Consider the following 10,462-nt stretch of genomic DNA (forward strand, 5'->3'; position numbering starts at 1 on the left):
CCACAACTCCCTGCCAGGGAATGGGGCAAGAGGAGGAGACCAGGGAGGGCCAGAGCTGAGGGCCGGGTCCACACCTGGCGGAGACAGGGGTGCAGGGAGACAGGATGCTTTATTCTTGGAGTTTCAGGCTGGGAATCTACAACACCAGAGGGCACCGGGGCCATCCTCATGGGCTGCTGTTTACGGCTTTGATGACCAAACCCTGAGCACCCACGCTGGCCAGTTGCCTGCTCTATTGGGATTTGTCCCTGGAGGCAGTAACTGGTGTCCCCCGGGGATGGGACACAGGGACACAGGACTGGGGTGCCTCTCCCTGCGTGGCTGGAGCTGAGCTGGCGGAGGGGCGTGTAGTGAGGATGAAGCAGGGTCTCTGTCGCTGGGGGCCCCAGCCCTCAGGTCGTCTGGCCAGGCCAGCTCACTTCGGGGCTGATGGGTTTGTCAGGCTGGAAATCGCCTTCTTCAACTACAACGGAGAAAGGGAGTCGGGGAGGAACCAGGCGGTGGGGCGGAGGAGATGGGGCTGCAGTCTCTGGATCCCAGAGAACCGCGGGGCAGGCTACTGGGGAAGCCGGGCCCAGTGGGGCTCATCAGAGTTCTACCCAGCCCCCACACTCTGACTGGGAGGGGGTGACCCCCCCATACCTCCTCTACTCGGCCCCGCCCTCGAGGTACCTCCACCCAGGACACAAAGCCCACAGCTCTGCCCCGCGACGTCACGAAGAGGGACTGGAGGTTCAACAGCTCAAACAGGTTGTGTGCCTGGAGGGGGTGGTTAGGAAACTCTGGAGGGAGGGAGCGCCCCTCCGCCGCCTCCCCGGTTCCTGACGGACCCCCCACACCCGCCCGCCCCGCAGGGCGGGAGGGAGGACAGGGATATGGCCTGCGATGTCTAGTGTGACCGCTAGGGGCCGCCAGAGTCCATTCAAGGAGCAGGGCCAGGCCTCAGGTGGAAAGGACTGGTCACCAGCCTCAGTTCGCATCAAGGGCATCATCCCCGCCACCCCCAAGTTCCCGCCCGCTCCTGCCCTTCCCTTGCCTCATGGGCGGGCCAGGCTCTGTCCTAGAGGGTTAAGTAATTAGCCCAAGACCACACAGAGAGAATGTGGGGCACATAAATTGAAATCCACAGGTGCCTTGATGAGATACTTTCTTGGAGGGTGGGGGTAGGGATTGAATCCAGAGCCTAAAACCACTGAGCTACATCCTCAGCCCATTTTATTAATTTTGAGATAGGATCTCACTGAGTCACTTGAACTTGTGATCCTTCTGCCTCAGCCTCCCTAGTAGCTGGGATCAGAGGCATGCATCACTGTGCCCAGCTGACATGATGCTTTTAACCACCCAGAGGCTCTGTTCCCTGAGCCCTCACTTCCCAAGTCACTGCATCACAGCCCTGACAGGGAGGGTTGGATAGGTAGGAGCTGCAGTGCCTGCCCACCCTGTGCATGAAGAAACAGCCCAAGGAAGGGAGGGTGACTGGGGGCAGCTGGAGCCTGAGTTTCCCTCCACCTCGGCCACCGTCTGCTCCCTGTTACCTGATGCAGTGTGGTGTCTGGGGTCAGCTGCAGGGTCACTGGTGTGGTGGGGCAGCCCTCAGACAGGAGGTCCTGTAGAAGCCGCTGAAGGTGGAGAATGACAATGAGGGCTGGGCCAGCTCCCTCCTGCCAGGCCACTGCCCTCTGAACCACCGCTCCCTCTCCCTGGTGCCATGGCCCTCTCCAGAACCCACCTGTTGTCCTTGAGCCCAGGAAGGTGGCCCAGCCAGGAGGGCTTGCACCAGCTGGGCCCTGCATACAGTGCCCACGAGGATCTGAGACTCTAGTAGGCAGAGAGGGAGAGGCGGGTTATGGAGGAGGGATTCGAATTTCCCAAGCACTTACTGCCTGACATGGGACGACTGCCTCTGCCAAAGCTGAACAGTATGCAGGACACTGCAGTTCATGGAACTTTAGTGCTGTTGCCGCAGTCATGCAGCTCACAAAGTGGTGTTATTCTTCCTAGGGTGGCTATAGGGGTGATCTTTATGATTGTGGAGGTTCCTCACTGCACAAGATCCTACCCAAAGGGCAAGTAGGGACCAAAATCCAGGCATGCTATGGTTGCCATGTGTGTGCCTTGTCTCATTTGCACAAAGGGGACACATGGGCTGACAATAGCTCTGACAGGGCAGGAAGGGTCCTCTGGTTAGATCCTTCCTTGAGATTTAACTTACATATCCTCTCCCTCAGTACTGGACATTGAACCCAGGACCTTTGCACTGAGCTACATACCTAGCCATTCTTATTTATTTGTTTATATTTTTTTGAGACTGAGTGTCCCTAAATTGCCAGGTCTGGGCTCGAATTTGCCATCCTCCTGTCTCAGCCTCCCAGAATGCTGAGGTTACAGGTGGGAGCCACCATGCCCAGATGATCTTGTGTCTTGTAACCATGGTGGTCATTCATTTCTCTTTCAAAAGATACTTTTGTTGTGGCAACAAAGAATGGGAGAGGGCCTGGGGAAGCTTCTGGAAGATCCTAGCAGTGGCCCCGTCAACCTTCCTCAACTCTCAGGCACACCAGGCCTGGTTCCTGGACTCCCAGGAGCTGTCCACAGTGCCTTACACTCACTCTGGTCTCCTTTAAACATGTCAGTCCACCCCCACGTAGGCTGGATCTTGTGTCCATGTCACTGATGAAGTGACAGAAGCTCAAAGGGGATAGGGATTGGCCCAGTGCCATGCAGCTAAGCAAGGCCCGGGCTCCAGACCCAGACTCCATGCCCTGTTTCTCCTTGCTGGCCCTGCCCCTGCCCCGGGCCCCGTCCTCCTGCCGGGCACCTGTGCTCTCCACCAGGGGGTACTCGGTCACATCCGTGGAGGTCACAACCTTAACCACCTTCTCCAGCGGCGCGTCTTTGGCCAGTGTGGTGATGGTGCTGTTCATGAAGTGCCCCACGTTCACCGGGTGGGAGCTGCAGCAGAGGGATCCCCAATAAGGCCCTCAGCGCCCAGGATGAGCAGGGTCCTCGGCAGCCTGGGGAATTGGCTGGGACAGGACCCAGGACTCCAGTGCGGGTGGGGATTGAGGGGGTCCAGGCTGAGTGACCCCCAGGACTCCACAGTGGGAAGGAGCCTGGGACACCTCACTGAGGGTCCAGGCCTGAACCTGAGGCCTCCAGATCCTGCCCCAGACCCAGTCCAGTTCTGCTTTGTTCTGATTCATCCCATCACCTTCCTGGGAAAACTCTACTGGGAGAAAAGTTACACAGCAAAATCAAATCAAAGAACAACTCTGAAGTCTGGAAACCTCTGATGAGCACCCACATCTCATGGATGGGGAAACTGAGGTTTGGAGCTGACCTTGATCCAGAGCCTTCGGAGCCTCTGGACCACATGGTCCAGCTAGACCCTCAAAGCTCCATTCTAGCTCCACCCCAGCTCCCCAAATGCAGTAAGGACAGCAGAGCAGCAGGGGTAGGGAGGGGACCCCCAAAGCTGGTGCTGGCTCTGTGCTGTCCGTGTGAGCTGCAGCCTGCACCAGGCAAGTGGGGTGCTGGGGAGCATGGGACCAGAGGAGTCATGGCCAAGGTCAGCCTCAGTGGCCTTTCTTCTGGGGGCCTCCCCCAGCCCTCCCAACTCCAGCATCCCCGCATGCTGCAGTCGCTCACCCAATGCGGCGGCCTCGAATCCAGGGCAGGTAAGGCAGCTTCTTGACTATGATGGTGCCATCATAGAAGGAGGGTTGGCAGCTCTGGGCAATGGCATTGGCTGCCAGCACGCACATCAGCACAGGGAGCCCGTGCACAATCTGGCCAGTCAGCTCGAAGGCCAGCAGTGCAGTGGAGATGGTGTGGGTCACCGCCCCCGAGAATGCCGCGGCCCCTGGGGAAAGGAAGTGGGGCGGGGTGGGCAGATCAGGCCAGGAGGGTACAACTGGCACAGCTAGGACCCGGGCTGGGACGAGCAGCACCAGAGAACACATGCTGGACACTGCTGGGCATGGCGAGCAGAGGGGGACAAGACAGGAGCTAAGAGGGATCTCGGCAGGGTGCAGGGAGGGACAGGCTCCGGAGACAAATTGGGTGACCCAGGGGCTACTCCATGCCCTGCAGAGCCTCCAGCCAATTCTCCAGGTGCAGCCTGAGGTGTGCCTGCCCACCCAGCACTGGCCCTGAACTCACCAGCCAGGGCGTAGCTCCCAGGCATGATGGGGTTGACAACGCCTCCAGCCACAATGCCTTCCGGGAAGGTGACAGACAGGGCCTCCCCCAAGAGACGCCCGATGGCAGCTCCTGACACAGACTCAGGGTGAAGGGAAGCAGCCAGGCCCTAGGTCCAGGGTGGAGCCCCCCTTGGGAAGGAGGAGGTGGGCTGGGAGCCATGCCCAGCCCTGTACCCCAGAACCTCTCAGACCCTCAGCACCCCAGGCTCACCGTAGATGAATATGGGCAAGAAGTAGCCGGCGGGGATGGGGATCGTGGTGGCCAGAATCAGCATCCAGAACTGGGCAGGCAAAGGGCAGAGGTTAGAGACACCAGTAACTACACTTTTTATTTTTTATTTTTATTTTTCTGTTTTTTTGACATAGGGTCTCACTATGTAGTTCAGGCTGGCCTTGAACTCACTATGTAACCCAGGTTGGCCTCGAACTTGTGGTGAACCTCCTGCCTAAGCCTCCCAAGTGCTGGGATTACAGGCATGAGCCATCATGCCCAGATAACTTATTTCAAAAATGAGGAGTTTTGAGGTCGGGGATTTAGCTCAGTGGTTCTGGCACCTGCCTTGAAAGTGCAAGGTCCCGAGTTCGATCCCCAGTACCAAAAAAAAACAAAACAGTGAAGAGTCTGAGGCTCCAAGAGCTAAAGCCACTTGCCTGGGACCCCAACAGGCAGGGCTCAGAGCAGGCAGTGGGGGTGGAAGGGCCAGGCCAGGCACCATGCCCAAGGAGGCAGCCCACCTGCCTGGAGCAGGAGACCCACCTTCATGAGCAGGAAGAAGGCCAGCGTCCCAAAGATGGTGAACTCCGGCTGGTACCACTCCAGCCACAGGTTCTCAGGGTCAAGCTCTTTGGGCCAGGGTGGGGACGAGTTCCAGGTGGCCAGCGCCCAGGAGTTGTTGTCAAACAGCGAGTCCAAATGCTGGCCCATGGACAGCTGGAGCAGGGCAAGTGGCTGTCCAGCAAGTCCCCTGGCTGCCCCCCCCCCATGATCTCCAGCCCACCTCTCCTTAGGGGTGTTTCAGGGACTGAGACAACATGCAAAAGGGGGCAACAGAGGAGGCCCCCACTCCTGCTCCCGTGCGCCCCTTACCCGAGAAGCAATGAAGCGGCCCACGCCAGGGGGGTAGGTGATGGAGGCCAGCACCAGGGCTGCCAGGGCCGAGTACAGTGGCTTACTGGAGCAGAGGGGCGCCGGTGAGCGCCAGTGCTGCCTCCTCCTTCCCCACCCATCCTTCATCTGAGGGGTCAGTGGGAGGATGAGGGCTCCCCAAGGGCTGGGTGGCCCAAGAGGCCCCAGTGCACCTGGTGGCCAGCAGTTTGGAGGTGAACCGATTGGTCTTGAGGTAGCCCAGGAAGGTGCGCTGACAGAACAGGTAGGCACAGCTCATGATGCCACAGATGCCCCTGGGCACAGGGCAGGCAGTGAGTCAGCCCCCACCCCCAGTGAGGCCTGGGGAACCCCCAACCCCAGATGGGCTCCAGGGTCCCTGCTCACCCCAGAACCACAAAAAAGAAGATTTCGGGCAGGTCGAAGGGCACCTCCACGGGGAAGCTTGTCCTGAAGAGGACTGTGATAGTCTCTGGGGAGAGGGGAGTGAGGCCCAAGGCTAGGCAGGCTGCAGGCTGTGCCAGGACAGCACCCAAATACTTGCAGCATTCAAGGCCCCCACAGCGGGACCCTGCGCTCCAGGCCTGCAGACTGGGAGTCCAGAGTGAGGAGAAGGGAGAGGAGGAGGGCAGGTAGGGACAGAAGGAAGGAGGGAGGCAGGAAGGGGAGGGAGGAGGGGAGGGGCCTCACCCTCCTCGCTGCTGAACACGGACAGCAGGCGGAACATGAAGGCGCCGCAGGTGGCAGCGAAGAAACCCCTCCAGTAGTCCCAGACAGAGAAGTGGGAGGACATGACCTCGATGCTGAACAGGACGCCTGCGGGGCACCGAGTCAGGAGCCCCACCCCCCACCCCCGTGCCACGGCTGCTGACCTGGCCATCACCTCCCCTGACCTTTTCTGACCTGCCTGGTCCTCAGCTGAAGTGGGGGAAGGCACAGCCTGAGCCCTGGGCAAGGGGGAACCTTGACTTTTTTTCAGTAGTGAGGATTGAACGCAAGGGCTTCACACAGAGCTATAGCCCTAGCCCTTTTTATATTTTCATTTTTTGAGACAGGGTCTCACTAAGTCACTACATTGCCCAAGCTGGATTTGAATTTGCAATCCTGCCTCAGCCTCCTGGAATGCTGGGATTACAGGCATGCACCACCACAGGGACTGTTATGACCCTGACCTGAGGAAACCAGGCTCAGAGAAGTGAGCTCACTGGCCGTGGTCACACAGTGGGAACTAGATTTCAAACTGACATCTGTCTAGTGTCCTCCTAAAGACACCTGGCCCTGCACCCCACCCTGAGCTAGGACTAGTCCCAGCCTCTTCTCCTGGCCCCTCAGCTGGGCAGGGAGCGGCTGGTCAGTCCACAAGCCAGGGAGGGCAGGGCCAGGGAGCCCCAGGGGCGCAGGGGCAAGGGGGGGTCTCACCACTGAAGGGGGCTGCAAACACAGTGGCCACGCCCACTGCTGCCCCGGCCACCAGCATTTCATTTTGCTTGCTCTTGTTCTGGGGAGATGCAGGTCACCGAGCTCAGAGGCAGCCCCTCCTTCTTCTCCCACCCATTCCTCCAGAGGTCCGAGCCCCTCACCTCAGGCTCTCCGATGGTCCTGGTGCGCACGCGGCCCAGGTAGGCAGCGATCATCGCACTCAGATGCACAAAGGGACCCTGTGGGTGGGTGCGGGCACAGGGCATGGGGCATGTGCCCTGGGGGAGCCGGGTCCCTACTTTTCTTCCTCCTCTTCCTGGGGTCCAGCAGGCCCTCCCCCACTGCCATCTCCCCAAACCCCAGGACCATCCTGAGACAGCTTCTGTCCCATCTGGGGCCCGGGCTGTCTCCCTGTGGCTGAGGGACCGACTGGCTTTGGCTTCGTACCACTTTGCCCAGGAAGATGGTGCTGCCGCTGGCCAGCGTGCAGCACAGACCCACCACCTTGGCTCCGAAGTTCTTGATGTCCAGGTAATCCTCCAGAACCACCCCTGACAGGATGGTCTTCAGCTCCGGGATCCCAGACCCTGGGTGGGCAGACAGGGCCGAGGAGGGGGCAGCTAGAGCCTCCCACTCCTGAGGGGAGGGGTCAGAACCCCATTTTGCAGACGCAGAGGATCAGAGGGGACATGAGCTGTGTGTCCTTCCAGCTGGGCCTTCCAGGGTAGGAGTCAGAGCACAGGAGCACACCCCCATCTCCACCTGCTCTGCCTCCCAACACAGGCCACCCCAGCCTGCAGGGGGACCTGCCACCAGCCCTCAATCACAGCCCCAGGGAATCAGGCAGAGCCCACGGCGACCCAGGATTCCACATCCAGCCTTCATGCCTTGCTTCTCCGCCTATGAAATGGGATTGCTGCTTCCTGTCACCCCTCAGAAACCCCAAGGGATGTAAAAGCCTTGGACCCGTGGGGACCTCGGGGCAGGTGCCATAGCAGCCGGGGACTCACCTCCAGAGAAGGGTGTGATGCTCTGGGAGAAGCCAGAAGAGAAGGACACAAGGGCTACCGGGTACACGGTCCAAGACAGGTAGTGGAGCAGGTGGCTGTCCCCGATCTCCTGGTACAGCCAGTTGTGTGCTGGGGATGGCTGGGTGTCAGGGAGCCCCGAAGCCTCTGCAGCCCTCGGGGTTGGATGCTGTCCTGCCCACTTACAGCCCTAAGCAGGGCAGGAGGAGGACCCAGCTTCGCTACCTCCTGGCTGAGGGACCTGGGCAAGTGACTCAACCTCTCTGGGCCTCTGTTTCCCCCTCTTTCAAATGGGCCGGGGATGGTCCCTTACTTGAAGGGTCACCGTGGACTAAAGGAGGGGCTGTGAAGCACCTCAGTGATAGCTGTCCTCATGGCACCTCAGTGTGGAGAAAGTGTCTGAGGCCCCTGTGCCTCATGCCCCCTCCTCCAGGGTGGCCCACCTGCCTGGGGCTCTAGGGTATCAAGGAGGGAGACACGAGAGGCCCAGCGTTCAGGTGAGGAAGGCACGAGGCAGCTGAGGTCCAGAGACAGCAGGAGCCTACCCAGAGCCACACAGCCAGGCAGAAGTGGGAGCAGAGCAGAGCCCTCCTCCTCCCCACTGTACCCGGCAGCCCCTTTGGCATCCCAGGGAATGTGGCCGGGACAGTTACCTTGGACCACACGTGCCACAGCGAAGTTCATGGCATAGCTGATCAGCGCCATGAGCACCCCGAGGGCCATAAGGAAGCACCAGTCCTCACCCATGTGGAACAGCCTCTGCCTCAGCCACTCCAGGCCCCCTGGGTGGGACAGTGAGGTCACAGCCCCAGGGGAGGAGGCAAGGGCAGGCGCAGGTGGCGCCACAGCGGGTGCCAGGCCTGTGGCCCTGCCAGCGCCTCCTGACTCACACTGGGTGCTGATGGGGCAGGGGCTATAGACCAGGGTGGGCATCCCCCTCTGTCACCCATCTGCAGGGCTGTGACTTAGACCCCAGGGCCAGGGGCCATCTGCCCCATGGGCCTTCAACAATGCCCCAGCCCAGCCTGCAAGCACACAGGCTGTGGGCACCAGCCCTTTCTGTGGTCCCTGCCTTCTCTATCCCCAGGCTAAAGGGACACTCAGGTCTCAGTGGACAATGAATTTGGGTTCCAAAAACAGGTGCCAAGCCCATGGCTCCCTAGCCACATGCTGTGGCAGCTCCTGTCCCAGCACTGGCCCTTGGGGGCCCCTCCTGACCTGGGTAGAGAGGCCCAGTGGTCAGACCTGGGCTCTGCCTCCCAAATGCAGAAGGCAGACACCCAGCACAGGTGACAAGGCCAGTGGTCAGGCAGACCAATGCCTTCCTTCCCAGCCACTCAGGGACTCCGGGGAGCAGTAGTGGGGATGTAAGCAAGGATCAGAGAGGGCAGCTCCTGGGCTTGGGGTGGGGTCCTGAAGGCTCTTCCAGGGGCAGTGGGTGGAAAGGGGCCTGACACTCACCCCGGATGCCTCGACGGATGTGGGGACACCGGCCCCAGAGCTCGTGGAGAGCCACTGGGCTCCCTGGGGACCCCTCACGCAGCCCCACCAGCTCCTCCATTGGGTCCCTGCTGAGTGGACAGACAGACAGAGCCTCAGTGACCAATGACACCCCTTACCCTGCCTCTAATCTTTCCCATCCTCTGCCTCCCGAATGGACAGGAAAGGCCGTAGGGGAGGGGGGCTGGAGGTTCCTAGGGGGCCCAAGGTGCCCCTCTATCTCCAGCAGCACAGTAGGCACAGGCAGGACCAGGATCCTAAGCCCCCTGATCAAGGCCCCTGCTCCCACCCTCCTGGCACACCGGGCTGTGTCCCTTTCCCAGGGTCCTCACAGCCTCTTTTCCCATGCCCATTTCTGAGCACCCCTCAGCTCAGGCTGCAGGGCACAGGAAAACCCCAAGCCCTGAGACCCTCCTCAGGGTCACAGTGCACTGCCGGCTCAGCCCCGCCCCCTCCCACCCACCCTGCCCTGCATGTTTCCTCCGAGTCCACCAGCCCTTACCTGTCAGGCTGCCCTGCCGACTGCGCCTCCCCTAGCAGAACCTTTCCCCGCAGCGCAGGTGCAGCTGGACAGGTGTGCACTCCGCCAATCAGCACCTGCCCCGCCCCCTCAGGGCCATTAAGAGTGTCCTTGACAAACCAGCCAGGACTGCCCAGGCCAACTGAGCACTGCAGGCACAGCTGCCAAAGGGCACGGTTCAGGGAGTGGGGTGTCCCCTACTCGCACCAGAGCCTGCAGAGTGGGGTACTCGATCCCACTGCAGGCTTCTGCAGTGCTCCTGGGGACCCAGAGCTGGAGACTGGAGCAGCACAGAGACCGCTTTAGTGGCTGAAGCTCAGGGATCCGGATTCTCAGAGCTAGGCATGGAGAGAGTTTGAAAAAGCAGAGAGAGGAGGGACCAGTGGAGCAGAAGCTCACAGGCCAAGGAGAGTGGGAGGGTTGTGACTCAGCTTCCCTGAGTGTCAGGCAAGGTGGTTGGCCCTCCCCAGAACTACTCTAAGTACTCGCAGAAATCCTGCAGGCAGCAGTATTAGTCTGCTTTAAAGAAATGGCATTATGCTGGGGATTTAGCTCAGTGGTTCCGGCACCTGCAACATCCCGAGTTCAATCCCTGGTACCACAAACAAACAAACAAAAATGGCACTGCATGGGCATGATGGTGCATGCCTGTGATCTCAGCACTCTGAGAGGCTAAGGCTGGGAGATC

The 10,462-nt window shown here is 60.3% G+C and overlaps 1 protein-coding gene across 2 annotated transcripts; it reads right to left on the reverse strand.

Moving 5' to 3' along the window:
• Positions 1 to 90: 90 nt before the first annotated feature.
• Positions 91 to 9,902, reverse strand: LOC101713590 (chloride channel protein ClC-Ka). 2 transcript variants are annotated; one of them, XM_004850358.4, is made up of 20 exons: positions 9,757 to 9,902; positions 9,216 to 9,325; positions 8,408 to 8,536; positions 7,737 to 7,865; positions 7,174 to 7,313; positions 6,888 to 6,965; positions 6,727 to 6,805; positions 5,998 to 6,123; positions 5,695 to 5,779; positions 5,502 to 5,603; positions 5,290 to 5,374; positions 4,960 to 5,133; positions 4,414 to 4,483; positions 4,162 to 4,272; positions 3,649 to 3,862; positions 2,819 to 2,952; positions 1,730 to 1,818; positions 1,536 to 1,619; positions 673 to 759; positions 91 to 463 (listed from the first exon to the last, which is right to left on the reverse strand). In XM_004850358.4, the coding sequence occupies exons 2-20, from the start codon at positions 9,313 to 9,315 to the stop codon at positions 416 to 418; spliced, it is 2,064 nt and encodes a 687-aa protein (XP_004850415.1). In that variant the 5' UTR covers positions 9,316 to 9,325; positions 9,757 to 9,902; the 3' UTR covers positions 91 to 415. The 2 variants fall into 2 exon arrangements, with proteins under 2 accessions (XP_004850415.1, XP_021118523.1); XM_021262864.2 differs by having other exon boundaries at positions 9,216 to 9,322; positions 9,757 to 9,873.
• Positions 9,903 to 10,462: the final 560 nt, after the last annotated feature.

Source organism: Heterocephalus glaber, unplaced genomic scaffold (genome assembly GCF_053883595.1).
Source record: "Heterocephalus glaber isolate CG9 unplaced genomic scaffold, H.glaber_assembly_v1.0 deba00001452, whole genome shotgun sequence".
Taxonomy (NCBI): Eukaryota; Metazoa; Chordata; class Mammalia; order Rodentia; family Bathyergidae; genus Heterocephalus; species Heterocephalus glaber.